Source organism: Marmota marmota, unplaced genomic scaffold (assembly GCF_001458135.2).
Source record: "Marmota marmota marmota unplaced genomic scaffold, marMar, whole genome shotgun sequence".
Taxonomy (NCBI): Eukaryota; Metazoa; Chordata; class Mammalia; order Rodentia; family Sciuridae; genus Marmota; species Marmota marmota.
This window is the reverse complement of record NW_026000229.1, coordinates 13,136,312-13,155,259: the sequence shown is the minus strand read 5'-3', so window position 1 is coordinate 13,155,259 and position 18,948 is coordinate 13,136,312. Positions and strand designations below refer to the sequence as shown.

General features: G+C 51.2%; 1 protein-coding gene across 2 annotated transcripts in view; it reads left to right on the top strand.

Annotated features, from left to right (window-relative positions):
- The window catches only part of Coro2b (coronin 2B), a 97,381-nt gene extending 80,591 nt beyond the window's left edge, over window positions 1-16,790 (top strand). Inside the window, exons 4-12 of one of the 2 annotated variants that reach the window (XM_015480487.2) lie at window positions 1,202-1,351; window positions 1,871-2,035; window positions 4,210-4,326; window positions 5,859-5,963; window positions 6,534-6,630; window positions 9,332-9,444; window positions 9,780-9,870; window positions 10,050-10,189; window positions 14,924-16,790. In XM_015480487.2, coding sequence (XP_015335973.1) covers window positions 1,202-1,351; window positions 1,871-2,035; window positions 4,210-4,326; window positions 5,859-5,963; window positions 6,534-6,630; window positions 9,332-9,444; window positions 9,780-9,870; window positions 10,050-10,189; window positions 14,924-15,055 — 1,110 coding nt within the window. In that variant the 3' untranslated portion in view covers window positions 15,056-16,790. Of the gene's footprint in view, window positions 1-1,201; window positions 1,352-1,870; window positions 2,036-4,209; window positions 4,327-5,858; window positions 5,964-6,533; window positions 6,631-9,331; window positions 9,445-9,779; window positions 9,871-10,049; window positions 10,190-12,226; window positions 12,545-14,923 lie in introns of those variants that run through there. The other variant, XM_048793613.1, reaches the window with a different exon arrangement.
- The last annotated feature ends 2,158 nt before the right edge of the window (window positions 16,791-18,948 follow it).

The window sequence follows — 18,948 nt, the reverse complement described above, 5'->3', positions numbered from 1 at the left end:
AAAGTTTGCCAAATTGCGTCCAAAAGAGCTCCTCTGATTTATAATACTGCCAACCCCAATGGTATCTACAAGTTCCAGCATAATCTTGCCAACACTGACTCCCCCTCCCCCACCCAGTTGGCTATTTTACTGGATTTCAAATGGTATCTCAAAGCCAGTTTTCCTGTTTTCTCCTTACTAGCAAGGGTAGAGTTCAGGTTTTCAAAAGAGTTGCTTTAAAGATGTCCAAATTGTAATCCCACCTGCTCTTTCCTTTCCACCTGGTTAGATTCTAATACATAAAATTAATGATGATAATAACAAGAACTGTCCACAGGTCTGTTCAGAGCACCTTCACAAATAGTTGCAACCTTGTCTCATGTTATACCACCAGTACACAAGGCAGAGCCAGGGGCACCCACCCTCCCCACCCCCGCTATATAGATGACACAGTGAGTGACAGAAGCCCACCAGGGTAATGTCAGGAGTCCCAGGGTGCAGGGGGTTATTTGCAGAGAAGGGGCTTAACTCGTCTCTCTGTGGCTACGTGGACTCTCTTCTCCACTGTTCTCTGCATGTCCCCACCTCCTCTTAGCAGATCACCTTTTTCTGCCTCTTTTCAGCATCCACAAGACTGAAAATAGCAACTCCATTCTAGGCTCTGCCCATGTTTTAGGCTCAGTGACTCCAAGCCAAGTCACTCCCCCGAGTCCATCACCTCTCAGGACAGACTGGGACCTCCCAGCCTCCCAGATGCATTTCCCCCAACTCAAGTGTCCCTACTGGGTTGGGCACAGAGTGGGGGCCCAGGCCATGAGGAACCATCAGGAGCTGGGGCTGAGGAGAGAAGAAGGAAGGCAGATTCTCATGGAAGGCTGTGAGGTGGAGGTGAAGATAGGCTTTCTACTCCAGCGCTTGCTAAAAGCTGCATGCACATGGTCCTGAACCTGGCTGACCCCAGCAACATCTGCATGCCAGGAATCATCTTCTTAGGTCTGCAGAGACTTCTTAGAGTAAAACTCCCAAAGGCAAAGGGGAGCTGATCTCCTCTCTGGCCACTCTTGGCACCTTCCCAGAGGCCTCTGGTCAGGCTTCACCTATTGCCCGGAAGGAGGTGCCTCACTTGGCCAGCCTTGGAAAGCTGGGTATCCCAGGAAAAGAACCCTCATTATCAACTCCTCTCCCTGTCCGCCCAGCCAAAGCCCTTGGTTCCCCTCTGCAGGTGCGGATCTGGGAGATCCCTGAGGGTGGGCTGAAGCGGAACATGACGGAGGCGCTCCTGGAGCTCCACGGACACAGCCGGCGCGTGGGGCTGGTCGAGTGGCACCCCACCACCAACAACATCCTGTTCAGCGCAGGCTACGACTACAAGGTGCACAGCAGGGCGGGGCAGTGGGGCAGAGTCAATCAGTGGGAAGGGGTAGGGAGAGAGAAGGGGATGTTTGGGGATCTATAGGGAGGCCTTTTCCTAAGCATGTTCACTACTGTGGTCTCATTCATTCATTCATTCTCTCATTCATTTACTACACACGACTGAGCATCTCACATGCACCCCATTGTTCCTGGGGTCCACAGGGGCTAGAGGCATCTTTCCTGCCTTCTCTGGTGGTTGATGAACTGGAGGGAAGAAAATAGAGCCCCATCCCCTGACTCCAAGCATGTCCTCCACAGAGGGGTGCCAGCCACCTGGGACCAGGCAAGGAATATTAGTGCATCTGTATAACCAGACGCGTCAGCTTTTCTGAATAGAACTCAATGTCACCAGGCTGCAGCCCAGCACACAGCAGCCTCTGCACGAGGTGTTTCTCCCAGGGCAACCAGGGGTGGATCGAGGACAGACGCCCACACTAGAGCAGCGGCTGACCCCCCTGCTGCGTTTCTGCCTTCTCAGGTCCTCATCTGGAACCTGGACGTGGGCGAGCCGGTGAAGATGATCGACTGCCACACTGATGTGATCCTCTGCATGTCCTTCAACACCGACGGCAGCCTGCTCACCACCACCTGCAAGGACAAGAAGCTGCGCGTGATCGAGCCCCGCTCTGGCCGCGTTCTGCAGGTGGAACCCCACATTTTTTTGAGGTGGGGGGAGAAGGTGTTGGGCCTGGGGCTCCGCTTTCTACCAGGCCTGGAGGAAGAGGTTGTGCTGGGGCCCTCCTCTCACATTCTGGTGGTCACCTGTTCCAGCCCATCTGCTCTGGCAGCTTCTCTGCTTGTAGGAGTCCTGCCTTGTTCTGGGTGGGAAGGGACCCAGTACCTTTTCCTGTTCCCACTTCACCTGCCTCCTCCAGATGGGATTCTTCTGGCCTGTTGGGATGACATCTTAAGCACATGAATCCCCAGGTGTCAACCAACTCCCATCATGGGCATAGAAGGAGGAGACTTTGGACTCACTGCCCAGCCACCTGCCTGGGATGAGCTGGGGAAATGGCTCAGGGAACCATCCTCACGGAAGGCTCCAAGTGGGGAGGTTGGTGGTGACCTTAGCTCTACTTTTGGTCTTTGAATGTCCTGAGTCTGAAGTGTGAGGAAGGGGGTAGGTTCCATTCAAGAGTAACAAATGAACATTTCTTGAGCACCTACTGTATGCCATTCACTGGGCTGCATAGCATGGAAAATATGGAAGCCATTGAAGGTTTGCCTACCATATAAGAGAGATCAGTGCTTGACCTGGGTGTGTTAATCTTGGAAGAATCCAAAATTGCAACACCAGAAAGTCATCTTCTACTGGGACTACAGATAAAATAATCCTATTGTTAGTATCATCAGTATTCACCAACATTTACTGGGGGTTGCTGAGTGACAGACACTTGCCAGGCCTCTGCATTGTTACTGCTGTTTGTCCTCAGGACAGCCCTCCCAGGTGGGTACTGTTGCTCTTCCCGTTTTACACATGACAACACTGATCCTTAGGGAGGTTGAGAAACAAATTTCACGGTCCGTGGGGCGGGGCTAGAATTCAAGCCCAGCACCCACACCGAACAGAAAGGGTGCTGGAGCACAGAGGACCTGCCTCCAACTCACAGATGAGGATCCAAGCCCAGGGAGGCCGAAGGCTTCTCCCAGGGTATGCTTTTTTTTCTTTTTTTGGCAGAACTGGGACTAAAGCCCAGATCAAGTGCAGCCAGCCTGGACCTTTGGGCTGCCCCCTGCTCCTTTCCAACCTGGTGCTGACTCACCTGGCGAAGGACTGTGGTGAGTCAGGAGGAACTCAGTGTGGTAGGAGCGGGAGCGCGCTCAGTTAAGAAGGAGCCTCCTGTTGAAACCAGGTTACTGTACATTGAAGCAGCAGTGTCCTGTGTCCTCCTGAGCCTCAGTTTCCTTGTCCTCAAAATGGGGATAATGAGTCCTTCTAACAAGTGTCAGGTTTAAGAGATGCCCTGGTGGGAGCACCTGATACCTGTGTCCCCCCCACCTGGGGGAGGAGGCTTGGTGGAAGTTCACCCCTCCCTGCCCTGTTCCTGCCCACAGAGGCCTGGCTTTCTGGTTCCCGGGGCTCCCTTGCTCCACAGCACCTGTGTTCATTTCCTGTCGCTGCTACAAAAACTCACCACAGATGAGGTGGCTTAAAACAACAGACCTGTGCTCTTTCGCAGCTCTGGAGGCCAGATGCCCCAGATCGAGATGTCAGCGGGGCCAAACGCGCTCCAGAGGCTGTGGGGGAGGATCCATTCTGACCTCTTCCAGCTTCTGCGCCTGCTGGCTGCCTTGACTGTGGCTGCAGCACTCTGGTATCCGTTGCCGTGGTCACCTGGCCTCCCCTCGAGTCTGTATACTCATCTTTCTCTTACAAGGACACTTGTGATGTCATTTAGGGCCCACCTATATAATCCGGGGTACCCCTCATCTCAGGATCCTTAACCTAATTACGTCTGCAAGGACCCTTTTTGCAGCTGGGCGTGGTGGCGCGCACCTGTAATCCCAGCGGCTTGGGAGGCTGAGACAGGAAGATCGTGAGTTCAAAGCCAGCCTCAGCAATTTAGCAAGGCCCTAAGCAACTCAGGAAGACCCTGTCTCTAAATAAAATATAAAAAAAGGGCTGGGGTTGTGGCTCAGCGGTTAAGTGCCCCTGAGTTCAATCCCCCGTATTTTTTTAAAAAGAGGATCCTTTCTCCAAATAAGCCAACATCCATAGTATCCTGGGATTAGGATGATATCTCCTGTGGGCGCAATTCAGCCACTATAGTACCTGAAAGTTGGGGTCCCTGGCTCACTCTCTGCCTGTCCCACCAGGAGGCCAACTGCAAAAACCACCGAGTGAACCGGGTGGTGTTCTTAGGAAACATGAAGCGGCTCCTCACGACAGGGGTCTCCAGGTGGAACACAAGACAGATCGCCCTCTGGGACCAGGTCAGTACAGGGAGGCCAGGTGGTGGGCAGGAAGGGAGCAGGTCACCTAGGCCTGAGCACCTGGGGTCTCTTGTTTCCCAGATGGGGCAAGAATAGAGGTTTATGACTTGGGTTCCTAGGGTCTCTGCTCCATGTGGAAGGGGGGACGAGATATAAGAGAAGGGAAGGGCTGGATGAGGCTCATGTGGTCCTGGGGGATGGACCCATAGATGGTACCTGGACAGGGCCAAGGCTGTGGCCCATCCTCTGGTGGAGAGTGGATCAGGCAGTGCCACCTGGCTGGAGCCTGGATGTGGTACTGATCAGCCCAGACACAGGCTCACATTCCACGTGCACCCCCAGCATGTGCTGGGATTCCGCCCTGCAGTGGGACATGGGTGCGCTGGGCCAAGGCAACTCCTTGCCAAGGCCCGCAGAACCTCCAGGGAGCCAGGTCAGCATTTTCACACTGGGAGTGGGAGCAGAGCATGTCTCCCCTGCCCAGCGCTGCCTCCATCTGTGTGCACGTGTGCCCACGTCCAACTGTGGCCTCCAGCCAGGCCTTGCCTGTCTCCTAGCTGGGTCTGCGGGGTCATGGGGACTTGTGTGTCCAGTCCTTTTGCATATCCTCTCCTCACCTACCGCCTGGCCCAGAGCAGTGGCACAGGCCCGTAAGCAGGCCCCGGAGGTGGGCAGGGAGTAAGGGAGTGGCTTCAACTCTCTGTGCCACTTGAGACAAGACCTATTGTCTCGATTACAAAAGATGATGGGAGGGAGAGGGGGGAGTGGGACTAGGAAAGACAGTAGAATGAATCGGACATTACTATCCTATGTGCATATATGATCACTTGACCAATGCGATTCTACATCATGTACAACCAGAAGAATGAGAAGTCGTACTCCATGTATTTATAAAGTATCAAAATACTCTCTACTATCATGTATAACTAAAAAGAACAATTTTTTTTTTTAAAATAAAATAAAGTCTCAGGCTAAGAAAAGCTGCTAAGGCTCAGCAGGACAGAGCGGTCTGGGCCAGAGGGCAGGAAGGCCAGAGAATGAGAACTAGCTGGGTTTGGGCTAAAGGAAGCATTTGGCTTCCATCAGAGGCCACTTCCTCAGGAAGTCAGGTGCCTGTACCCACACAGCCAGCTCTGACAACATCACCAGCGAGTCAGAGACTTTGGAGCTGGCACTGGGCTCAGAGGGCTTTGGGACAATGCCTGCCCACAACTGCAAGATGCTTGACTTCTTTCTCCTGAGTTGGGGTTGAGCTCCAGAGAGATCTGGAGGCCTGCCTGGGGGCACACAGCAAGTAGTGGGTGTGCAGAGGGGACACTGAGAACAAGTCCTTACCTCCTCTGGGCTTTCCTACTGCCCTGGCTGCTTTTTATGACAGGTGCAGCCTTGTCCCCCACTCACAGGACAAGATTTTTAACATCTGAGGGGGACCTGGCATGAAAGGGTTGTGACTCTGAGGGCTTTGCTGAGATTCAAGGAGTGATGTACCGTCTTGCCTGGACATAGGCTGACCTGTCCCTGCCTCCCCACAGGAGGACCTGTCCATGCCACTGACTGAGGAAGAAATTGATGGGCTCTCTGGCCTCCTGTTCCCCTTCTATGATGCCGACACCCACATGCTCTACCTGGCTGGAAAGGTAATGTGGGGGGGGGGGGAGGGCAACCTGTGGGATACTCCTCCCCCCATGGTACCTTTACCCTCCTAAGAAGAGTCACCCTCACCTCTCTGACTTCCCATGAATCATCCCAGGTCCTGGGTCTCATCGTGTCCCACCTACAACTGCCCTTAAGTCTACACTCGCTCCTACCCAATTGGCAGTGAGTGAGAATTCCCTGGAAGGTGAGGGGTGCGGGTTGTACGTGGGAGTCAAGCTCAGAGCCCGGAGTGCAGAGACGGTGAGGACCGGTGGGATTCGAAACACCAACAGGCCCCTAGTCAATAGTCTCACTTGTCAAAAAAAAAAAAAAAAGCTGCCTTGCGCGCATGCGCACCCCTGCGCGCACACGCTCCACCCCATCCCACCTCCAGCCTCCACCTCCAGTCAGTCCCCATGGTAGGACCGCCCAGTGGAGAGCACAGGTCTCTCTGATCTTAGATGAGCTCTGATGCACATCGAGGGCAGCTCTCTTCAGCAGACCCTGGGACCAGGGCCTGCTCAGCCCCCTCTCTGCCATACCGTGCTCACCACCCTCTCTCCTGCCCCCAGGGGGACGGAAATATCCGGTACTATGAGATCAGCACAGAGAAGCCCTACCTGAGTTACCTCATGGAGTTCCGCTCACCAGCCCCACAGAAAGGCCTAGGTAAGGGGGCCCAGAGGCTGCCTGGACATTTGCCTCCTGGATCACCCTCTTCCTTAAAAAGGAAAAACCAGACTCAGAAGGCCACCATCACGGACAAGTCAGAGTGGAACTTGCAGTGCTGGCAGTTGGGAGGGTCAGCTGGCCCTTTCTCAGCCAGCCGGTCACTGCTCCATCGACCAGCTCGGTCATTCCATGGCATTGTGTCCACTGGCATCCATGCTGAGCAGCAGCCTTCAGGGGCTGCTGTGTCTTCATTCCCGACTGCAGATGAGGAGACGGAGCCCTAAGTGGGTCTGACATGCGTGGAAGGTAGTTCAGTAACTAAGGTCCAAGGCAGGGACTAGACGCAAGCCCCTTCCTGAGGTGCTGGGAAGTCAGAACCCCGACCCCAGGAGCGGTCTGTCCCTGCCTGATAGGGCAGGAAGTCATGCCAGGTGTGTCCCCTCACTCAGCCCCAAGTTGCCCAGGGTCTCAGAGGGCCCAGACTTGGCAGGGTGTGAAAGTCAGGCAAACTGATCTCAGACACCACATTCTCCTACCACGGAAGTCTGAAGGTGACATCCCTGTTAACTAACACCAGTGCTTATGACCCAGCAATTCAGTGTCTGAGGTCTGAATCATCCAGTGGAACAAATCTCTTCAGAGTCCCGGATCCTGCCTCTATAGGTGACTCTCCTCTTGGGGTCTGAGTCTGGCTTTTTCCCTCAGAGGATCTTGTATCATGGACAGGGCCTGAGGACCAGCTTCAGGAACATCAGGGCTGAAAAGGGCCCAAGAGCCCAATTCAATGACAAACAGAAGAATGGAGGCCCAGAGATATCTGAAGTCCTAATGACCATTCCACCTGCCCCACGTTTCCCCAGCTCTCTGTCATCCCTACCTCCTTCAGGGACACCCCTTCACCAAGTAGCACAGAAAGCAGCCTGGACTTTGGAGTCATGCCTGAGCATACATTCTGGCTCACCTGAGCGCTTAACCCTGGTGGGAAGGAACAGAGTAGTCCTAGGAGGAGAAATAGTTAATGCAAAGGCCCTGTGGCCAGAAGGAGCCTGTCATGTTCTAGGATCAGAAGGAGGATCCGTATGGCTAAACCCAGCATAGACTATGATATAGCAGGGATGGAGAGGAGATGGGGGAAAGCACTAACTAGGAGAAGGAGTTTGGAATTTATTGGAACTCATTGGAGGACTTTCTTTTTCTTGGGTGAGGGGTGGGGCAACATTGTGGTTTGAATATTAGTGTAAGATTGCTCTAGCTTCTATGGGGGAGCAGAACATGGGAAGGGCCACTAGGAGGCAGGGAGACCAGTTAGCAAGCAGTTGTAGATTGTAGGCAAGAGAGGCTGATAATTAGGTGGATAGTATGCAAATGAGGAGGAGGGGGAGATTCCTGGAGATGTTTGGGCGTAAGGTCAGGAGCACTGGCTAAGGCATGGGGTGTGCTGGCTGGGGAGGAGCTAAGAGTGACTGCCTCCTTGTCCTCATCCTCCTCACCTTGGCCACCACTGAGCATTGACCATGAGCCAGGTATTTTTCTCAGGCTGAAAGACATTACGTAACTCATGCCTGGCAGGCAGGTCCTGGAGCTGTGAAGTGGCAGAAACGTTCAAACTTAGGGTTGCTAGCTCCAAATCCCAAGGGGGTACCCAGTGCTCCAACCCCTCCACCTCCTGGAATTGCACCATCTGGAAAAGGAGCTTCTGTTCCAGGGGCGGGGAGGTAGACCTAGAGCCTACCTCCCGCTTACATCACAGGGAAAGACAGGAGTGCCATCCACCCACACTCCTCAGGGTGCCAGGCTGGCAGTGGGCATCTTTGCACTTGATCCCTACCCCACCTCTCATGGGGCCGCTTCTGTCCGAGGAAAGAGAGCTTAGAGGGGCAGAATCAAACCTGGCTTGAGCTGTGCTAACACCACACTGCCCCCTCCTAGTAGGTATTCAGGAGACTTGGTTGTTAGGGACATTGGGAAACACAGATGTCACCTGCAAGCACCGCTTGTTCTGAAAGACATACAACAGAAAAACATCTGAGGCTGTGTTTAACCTCTAGGAGAGGGGGGTGGCTTTGCCCTCCTCACTCTCGGAGGACACAGAGGCTTAGGGAAGACAGTTCATTTCAGAAGGTGATGGGCTCTGGGACCCTGTTATCTTGGATAAACCCTGCCCCTCTGCCCCTCCGGGGCCTCATAAATAAAGGAGTCAACTAGATTTAAATATTTCTGCAGTCTTTTCGGGTTCTACAAGGCCCAGGTTCTAAAGTGTGCACATGATGAGACATGTCTGGTCCAAGGGACTTATTTGAAAAGTGACCAGCAAGAGTCAGATTCTGCTGGGTGCAGTGGCACACGCCTGTGATCCCAGCTATTCTGGAGGCTGAGGCAGGAGGATCACAAGTTCAAGGCCAGCTTGGGCAACTAGCAAAACCCTATCTCAAAACAAAAAGGGCTGGAGACGTAACTCATAGTAAACCTGGAGACCCTGGATCCCCAGTACAAAGAGAGAGAGAGAGAGAAAAAAGAGAGAACGATGGATTCCATCAGAGCCTGATTCAAGCCTGAGGCAATGACCCAGCTGCACTCTGCTTGGGTTGTTGTCTCCAAACCTCTTCCTGGCCCCTGGCTGAGAACACTAGGCAGGGGTAAATGCACCGAGGGGGGTGGATATCCGGGCCCCCATGGACTGGTGTGCACCTCTCCACAGGGGTTATGCCCAAGCACGGGCTGGATGTGTCGGCCTGTGAGGTGTTCCGCTTCTACAAGCTGGTGACTCTCAAGGGCCTGATTGAGCCCATCTCCATGATCGTGCCCCGCAGGGTGAGTGGGACTGGGATGGGCACCAGAGGGCCCCTGTGTTGAATCCTAGCTTGCTCACCGCTGCCCATAAGCCTGGAGGAGCCCAGATGAAGGAGGTACAGTGGGTTGGGATCTTCAGACTCCGGGTACAGAGTAGAGAGAGACATGCTCAGGTGGGGACAATTGGGCCTGCTAAGTACAAGGGCAGGTCCAGGCAGCTGGTATGGCAAGAGCCAAGACCTGGAGCAGGAAAGCAGTCAGCATGGCGGGAGGTCTGAGAGGAGAAGTCTGCTGCAAGGCAGGGGCTTCCTCAGCAGTCCCCAGCTGTCCACTCCCCTGCGCTTCCTCCACTACAGTCGGATTCCTACCAGGAAGACATTTACCCCATGACGCCGGGCACGGAGCCAGCTCTGACCCCGGATGAATGGCTGGGAGGCATCAACCGAGGTACCGCTGTGGGTCGGCTTCTCAGAGGAGGCCACGAGGCTGCAACTCCATTTTCAGCCTAGCCCCTGGCACACCCTCCACCTGCTTGCCCTCACACCTGCCTGCTGTCAAGCATGTTAGTGAGATGAACGTCACTTGACAGCAACCAGTCAGTGAGACACCTCCCCTGCCTTCCTTAGATCCCGTGCTGATGTCCCTGAAGGAAGGCTATAAGAAGTCCTCAAAAGTGGTATTTAAGGCTCCCATCAGAGAAAAGAAGAGTGTTGTGGTCAACGGAATAGATTTATTAGAAAACGTCCCACCCAGGACAGAGAACGAGGTAAGGAATATAAGTTATTACCTACACGGGCCCTGGAAGAGCAAGACCTTTATATTTCAATCATGGGCTTCAGGCCCCCATGTGCCAGCTCCATTTGGAAGCATTTTTCTTCTTGTGACAAACACTATAAGTAGCCTGCTGTGGCTTCCACTGCCTCTGACCCCAATAAATAGAGGCTGGGATGGTGGGGAGATAATTGCCCCTGCCCCGCCTCAAATTCACTAATGCATGGAGGTGTGCATCTTCTCCTGAATCCATTTCAGGATGCTGCTGTCATGTGGTGTCACAGGGAAGAAGCAAGCCTGGCCTGGTGCATCGCAGCCCTGCCTCCCTCTGGGCGCAGGGCAGTGATGGGCTTAGACACTTCCTGGCCTGTGGAAAGGGCTGGCTAGTTATGAAAGTGCTCTTTGTGTCATTTGGAATGGGAGAAAGCTCCTTTAGGGACAGCTAGAGCTGAGCTTTGTCCATACCCTCTGAAGGCACTCCCCACCCCCAACCCAGGGGTCAATACAGCTCAGCTCAGCTACCAGTCAGAGGGGCCTGCCATGTGCCAGGCACTGGGCCTGGTGCAGCTGAAGTAGTTGCATGGAACCATCTGCATTTGAATCCTGGCCCTGCTATTTCCTGGGTGACTAAGCAAGTTTCTTGATCTAAGTCCATTTTTTCATGGAAAAATAGGGGTATGCGATGCCATGAGCATTAAAGAGATAATCTGTACTGCTCTTTCCAGTTTGTACTAAGTGCTCAAGGAAAGAGGCCAACTGTAATAGCTATCTATTGCTGTGTAACAAATTTCCCCAGAACTTAAGTGACTTACAAGTGTTTATCATCTCACAGTTTCTATGGGTGCTGTGGCTTTCGTGAGGCTGTGGTTACACTGTCCACTGGGGCTGTGGTCACTTCTAAAGGCTGGACTGAGAAAGGATCTACTTCCACATTCACTCACTTCAACTGGATTGAAGGCCCCAGTTCCTCATGGGATGTTGGCCAGAGGCTTCCTCAGGTCCTTTCCATATGGATTTTGCCACACACATGGCAGCTGGCTTTCCTCAGAGCCTGGGTACAAGAGAGAGTCACCAGGATGGAAGCTACAGACTTTTAATCTATTCTTAGAATAGCTGTGGTGCCTGCCTGTAATCCCAGTGGCTCAGGAGGCTGAGGCAGGAGGATCACAAGTTCAAAGCCAGCCTCAGCAAAAGCAAGGCCTTAAGCAACTGAGTGAGACCCTGTCTCTAAATAAAATACAACATAGGGCTGGGGATGTGGCTCAGTGGTCGAGTGCCCCTGAGTTCAATCCCTGATGCAAAAAAAAAAAAAGAAAGAAAGAAATGACATTACATCAATTCTTCCATATTCTGTTTGTTTGAACCAACCTATTAGATCCAGCCCACTCTTGAGGGGGGAGGATGACATGGACATTTTAGAGGAGGCCCACTAACTTACATTATTGCTATAATTAATAAAAATCAGAATATCTTTGACCTCTGGGATCTCACAGTCTTAAAAGGGGAGCCGGACAGGATCCCTGATAATATGTTTGCTGTGAAGTATGTTTGTGTGCCGTTGTAGAGGGATTTTCAGTTTTCTAGGGTTGGATGAAATCTTATGATAAATGGGATTTGCTTCAAAATAATTCCCGAGGGGTGTGGTGGAAGGGAAGTAGGGAGCAGAGATGAAGCAAGAATGATTACGTGTTATTTGTTAAAGCTGGGTGATCCATACTTGGGGGTTTGTGGTGCTGTTCTTCCTATTTTTGTAAATATGTAACATTTTCCCTTTTAAGAAAAGGTTTTTGGAAAGGTGCCCTACTTTCAAAGGTAGTGATACACAGGTGGCTGCAGTTTGCCCAGGTGGGCAGTGGCAAGGGCCTGAACTCAGGTCTGGCCCTGGGTCTGGAGCAGGCAGGGTAGAGTAGTGTCGAATCAAGTAACATTTAGCTATAGACTTGCCTGTGTGATCAGAACTGAGAACACGGAGGGAAACTTCAAAGGGTATCTGAGCAGACCAAACTGATGCCATGATCTCTCTGTTCCAAAGCTGTGCATCTTCCTTGGGAGGAAGTTGCTCAGAGCCTGCAGACTCTGGTTCCCCTCACAGTTCTAATTGTCACAGAGGATTGGAAGCAACCAAAGAGAAAGTGGGACTGCAATAGACACATGGATCTAAGCGTAAAGACCAACTGATAGCCTGACACGGCAGAGGAGACGTAGGTCGTACAACTCAGTAACACTGAATTATACACCTGAAATGGGCGAATTTATGGTATGAGAATTATACTTCAATAAAGCTGTTTTTGACAAAAATGGACCTAATATCTGCAAGGAAGTTTTTTGTTTTGTTTTCTTTTTGGTGCAGGGATGGAACTCAGGGGCACTTAACCACTGAGCCACATCCCCAGCCCTTCTTTATATTTTATTTTGAGACAGGATCTTGTTAAGTTGCTGAGGCTGGCTTTGAACTCACAATCCTCCTGCCTCAGCCTCCAGAGCTGCTGGGATTACAGGTGTGCACTACCACGCCCGGCTGCAAAGAAGTTTTTTGTTTTAAAGAGAGAGAGAGAGAGAGAGAGAGAATTTTTAATATTTATTTTTTTAGTTTTCGGCGGACACAACATCTTTGTTTGTATGTGGTGCTGAGGATCGAACCCGGGCCACACGCATGCCAGGCGAGCGCGCTACCGCTTGAGCCACATCGCCAGCCCCAGGTTTTTTTTTGTTTTTTTTTTTAATATTTATTTTTTAGTTGTAGTTGGACACAATACCTTTATTTCACTTATTTATTTTTATGTGGTGCTGAGGATCGAACCCAGGTCTCACACATGCAAGGCGATTGCTCTATCGCTGAGCCACAACCCCAGCCCTGCAAAGAAGTTTTGAGAATGTGGAAGATGCAACATTGTGCAGAATCATTTACTGTAAAGAAAAATAGCATATTGTCCCTCGGAGAAGATATAGTCAGGACCAGTGGTTTGTTGGTTAATAAAATTTTTAAAAGAAAAGAAAAAAGTAGGTTAGGGAGGGAATCAAAAATAATGCAGACATTGCTTAAATAATTGATTTTCATTTTTCCTCTTTTTATTGGCTCATTATAATTATTAACAGTGAGATTTGTTACATTCATACATGCACACAATAAAATGGTATAATTTGATCAATTTTGATTTTCATTTAAAACATACAAATATACAAATATTCAACATATTTTGGTGTTTTATCTGATGAGTTCTCCCCTGGCTGGAATCTGCCATGTCTTTCTCACATAAATCACATAAATCACATCCTACCTCCAATTTCCTGTTTTAATTTCATTTGGGTGGAACAAAAATTTAAAGTCATTCTGAAAGCAAAGCCCTTGTTTTCACTAATCTGTTTTTGAGACAGGTGAATTAGGGTATAAAATTCCTCATTTGTAGTGTGTAGCCCTATGAGGTTTGACAAACACACACAGTTGTGCCACCACTACACAGCAAGAGATAGCCTATCTCCCAATCTCTATGGTTATATCACCCATGCCTAACTCAGCTACAATTTTTTTTTTTTTTTTTAAGTACTGGGGATTGAACCCAGGTGCACTTTACCACTGAGACACATCCTCATCCACCGCCAGCCCTTTTTATTTTGGAATAGTCTCACTAAATCGCCCAGGTTAGCCTCAAACTTTCGATCCTCCTGCCTCAGTTTCCCAAGTTGCTGGGATTACAGGTATGAATCACCATACCCAGCAAACTATATATTTTTTTAAATGTTTTCTTAAACTTGTAGTTGGACACAATACCTTTATTTTATTTATTTGTTTTTATGTGGTGTTACGGATCGAACCCAGTGCCTCTCACATGCAAGGTGAGTGCTCCACAGCTGAGCCATGACCCCAGCCCTTAACTGTACTTTTTTAGCATCACCTTTAGCAAGATTTTATAAAGCACTTAGCTAAGTTCTTTTTAAAAATCTTTTATACTCATTTCATCAATGTATATCACATTTAATTAAAGTATGCAATTACAATAGTAAATGTAACTCACATCAGAATTAGATAAACACAAGTGACCATGGATGACCTTCAGCTCTAGTGTGCAGGGTCAGGAGTAGCCTGCTGTTTTCCAGGGCTCATTGTTTTGTGGGCATCTGTCAGTATGTTTTATAGAGGAAATGAAGAAAGTGGTCAATCCAGGGAGTCAATTGAGTGAAAGTCTGCCAACATACCTGATGCTGGGCCCCTGCCCACCCAGTGAAGGAATCACCTCTCAGTGAAAACTTTGGTACCTTGTCATAGTCCCATATTTTAAAAGCAAAATTCCAAGGCTGGGGTGTAGCTCAGTGGTAGTGAGCTTCCCTAGCATGCATCAGGAGCTGGTTCCATCCCTAGCACCACAATCAAACCAAAAACTAGTTTCCGTTCTGAACCCTGAGCCTCCTTAAGAAGAGAAGGATGAAAAAGATCTTAGAAAGGTTTCCATCCAGGATGATAAAGAAAAGCATTAGGTTCACATTTGGACTGCTGGGCTGGACCCACACCTTCATCGGTGAGCGCCTGCCTTTCTCTTAGGTCACAAGGAAGCTAGGACCATGGCTGAGCTTGGAGGGTGAAAGGTGGATGGGGATGGATCCGGGCTGCCCAGGACTGAGAGCAATGGAAGCCTGGGAGGCAGGGGATCTGGAGACCCACTTGCCAAATCCCTTCTCACCTGCTCTCTCCCGGGCCCTCCGTGCCTTTCTGTTTCTTCTTCTTCCACCCCAGCTCCTCCGAATGTTCTTCCGGCAACAGGATGAGATTCGACGATTGAAAGAGGAGCTGGCCCAGAAGGACATCCGAATTCGGCAGCTACAGCTGGAACTGAAAAACTTACGCAACAGCCCCAAAAACTGTTAGCTCCTCAGCCGGGCTGATTTCTAAGCCGATCTCTCCGTTGTTTCTACTCATCCCTTAACTTCCCTTTATCCAGTGACCCCAGAGACAGAGCCAGGGCTGGAGTTGGGGGGCCAGCCTGAAGACCCCCATCTATTGCCTCAAGAACTGGAAGCTGACCCTTGACCTCCTGACCTCACGCTAACACTAGCCCCAGCTTCTCCTGGAGACCCCTTCCCCCGCTGACAGCCCCTTTTCCTGCCACCCAGGAGCCAAGCTTCTCCTCTGGGTCAGGACCACAGACTCCTTGAGAGGTGTCTTCCTCAGACGAGAGAGCAGAGGGGGAAGCAGAATCCCTGACTGACTTAGAACTTGAACTTTTCCCCTGCCAAGGGGGCTGTCAGGACATGTCAGCACTCAACAGAGGCCTGCCCAGGATCACGGCTGGAAGCACAGAGTGAGGGCTGGGTTGCAGGCTCCTCCTGCAGTCCCAGCAGCCCTGGGTCACCTGACATGGGCAGCCGCGGCAGGCTCCCCTCTGTCTCCTCCCCTCCCCCCTGCCCCTTGTCTTCAGGGAATGAAGAGGATGCTCTCCAAGGCCATAATGACCCCTTGCCTGCCCTGTGAGTCTCTTCAAAGCTCTTGCACACCCTTTCCCCAGTTAATTTGTGAGCCAGCCAGGGTAGGGATTAGTGTCCCCATTTGTCAAAGAAAGCACTGAGGGTTGCAATGGGGACAAGACCTACTAAATCACCCAGCAGGTCAACAGTGTACCCAGGACCAGGACCCTTGGTGTCCAGGCCCCAAGGCCAGGGCCCTTCCCACTGCATCGAATGCCAATCCCATTGTAGGCTTCTCCGGAAGCCACTTCTACCGTCTGTCCCACACCAGTAGTGCCAAAGTGCCACACTGCCTGGTGGAGACCCCCCATGCTGGGGGCCCCAGACCCCCTTGCTCTCACCCTGCCCTCAGGGGACTCCATCTGAGATGAGGCCTCTTTCCTGGAGGAAGCCAAGGCTGAGAAGGGTGGAGCTCGTCCTGGGGCAGGCGGAGCAGGGGTCCGATGGCTTCTGGGGATGTTCTGCTTGTGTCTCTCCCCACCGCTCTCTCAGCCACTCTCAGCCTTACGCACGTACAACGACCACAGCTGACCACAGCCGCTCACATCAGTGCCGCAGTTTCAAGTCGCCACCATCCTTTCACACATAGGATCCCGCCATCCTCACAGGCTCCATTGTGCAGACGTGGGAACCGGGCGATGGCCCGAGGGCGCACCACACTGGGATGCCACATTTCACTTGGTCTTCTGCACATTTTCTTTTTTCCTTCTCCTCCTTGTCTCCTCTCATGGTCCACCACCCACAGAGCCCCCAAAGCACTGTTCTCAGAAAAGTCACAGCTTGGGAGTGAGATCTGGGGATCAAGACATGGGTGTCCACTCTTCTCCCACTGGCTAGAATCTGCTAGATCCAGGACACTCCACCTGCTTTTCCTCAGCCACCCTGCAGGACATCCTGTCCACTGGCCCTCCAGGGGGCTGGGAGGGGTGAGCCCCCAGCCCTGGGCCTCTCCTTGACACCCCCCACCCTCCCAGAGCTGAAGCAGGGTCTCCTGGTCCCTCCTCGCCGCCAGGCAGCATCAGCTCATCTCGTCTCACACTTCTGGCGCTTTTTTTTCTCTCCCATCGACCTTTGTGGTCTTCTGTGATTATTTATGCTGCCTCCCAAGGATAGAGTTGAAATAAAATGTTTTCAATGTATCAAAGCTGGGCATGGCCATCTCATTTAACCCTGGGTGGTTCCTGCTCTTGGTCAGGTGGTACCTCAATGGTCAACTCCCCACGCACAGCTCCTTTGCCCTTCTGGAATAAGAACCCAGCTCTGTACCACAGATGTGCTTTTGCATCTTCATTCCTCACAGGTTTGGGGGGCCACACAAGCCCTGGCCATGGGGGCTGTCTTGTACATTGGAAAAGGTTCAGCAGTCAGCCCCACCTCCACCCATCGATGCCACAGAAACCCCCACCCAGTTGTGATAATTTAAATGTTCCCAGAAACTGCCCAATGCCCCCAGAGGAGTCAAAATCGCCCCCAGTTGAGAACTATCATCCTAGAGTTACTCAATAGTTCCATAGTTATTCTGCTCTGTCTTGGGCTCTGGGGAGACCAGTGTCTTACACTGGAACAGCACTTCACAGTTTACAAAGCAAATTCCATACACTCGACACACATTATTCTCACAGCAGAGGAACAGGATATATTCCCATTTTCAAGGACAGTCAGGCTGAGCAGTGACATGTTCAAGGTCATTCAGCCATTGTAAGGGGTGACAGGCCTGGGGACATGGATCTCCTGGGTCCAGGACCAAAGGAGACATGCCTTGTCCCCAGTCAGGCCCAGAGCTGGATACAGCTGTTCTGGAGCACCCCCCCCCGTGCCATCATATCATGAGACTGGTGACACTCTGTCACCAAGCCAGGGTTGTCTGGCAGAAGACAGGTGCAAAGCCACCACAGGAAACTCAAAAGAGCCAGAAGAAAACAGTGTCAGTCTTAGAGAAGAGCGTCAAGGAGGAGATGATAGAGGGCTGCAGAGGAGTCCTGGGCAGGACACCAAGCAGAAGTCCAGGCCCAGTCCTGGTCCTGACTAGCTGTGTGATGTTAAGTCACTCTTTCTTTCTGGGCAATATTTATTTTTCATCTACAGAATAAGGGATGTGGACAATTCCTAGGGTCCCTTCCTGGTCTACATCTGGTTTCCATTATACCAGCAGTTGAGAGGATGGGACAAATCCCCAAATACACCCATTGCCCAGATCAAGTGGTACAAACAACTGTATCAGGAAAAGGAAAGCAGACAGGGAGATTCCCACGGGCTTAGGTGCCAGAAAGCGCTTCTGCTGAACATAAATGTGAACAAAGACACTCCTAGAGGTTCTGCTTGAGATTGATTGACAAAACCTGGATTTGAAAGCAATTTTGAGTCCAGTGGAAGTCTGGCACTCATAAGCTCCTTCTCCTTAGATGTTGGGAGGATGGAGATAGTCCCTTGACAGGCTTCCCCCAATCTGGGCCCAGGGGAACAAGTGAATATATGGACAGGCAATCTGTCTTCTTGACCTATCCCACCTTTTCCCCAAATCTGAGCCCAATTGGGTAACTCATTTATTTATTTAATTTTATTACTGGGGATTTATCCCAGGGACCCTTTACCATTGAGCTACATTGCAGCCCTTCTTATTTGAGACAGGGTCTCCATCAGTTGCTGAGGCTGGCTTGGAAATTACAATCCTCTGCCTCAGCCTCCTGAGTTGCTGGGATTGAAGGCATGCACCACAGCACCTAGATAATCATTACTTATTAGACTGTCCAAGGTCAGAGTTCAACTTGTTCTCCCTCTCCCCTCAGTAGTTCATTTTCCCAACTACATTTCTGCATTTATTGAAAAACTCGTTGGTTTCCCAATGGTTGCCCCTTGTCCTTAAATTCTTCATATGGTAGGATATATTCCTTGCCTGGTCTGTTACACTGATCCCTCTGCCAATGATGGCCTTGCCCACCATATATCTTTAAAGATGTAAGCAAGCAAGCCCTTTGTGGCTTTTTGAACCATCTCTGTAGCCATGCTCCCCCCGAGGTGTTTGCTCCTTCTTTTCCCTAGGTAAAGATATCATAGGCTCAACTCCAGACCCATCCCATCTATGGAGAGGCCCCTATTACCCCTGCTATTAGCACGGGTGCCTTCCTGGGCATGCCTAGAATTCCTTATCCAGCCCCCTGATACCCAATTGGTTTTCCAACTTAGTTTATTAACTCATACCAAGCAGCTGAACCTACTCAATACTGGGTGCTGGGCCTGCCCCTGAGCGGCTCCGGCCGGTGGTCTGTCTGTGGGCACCATCACATCTCCAGGCAGAGT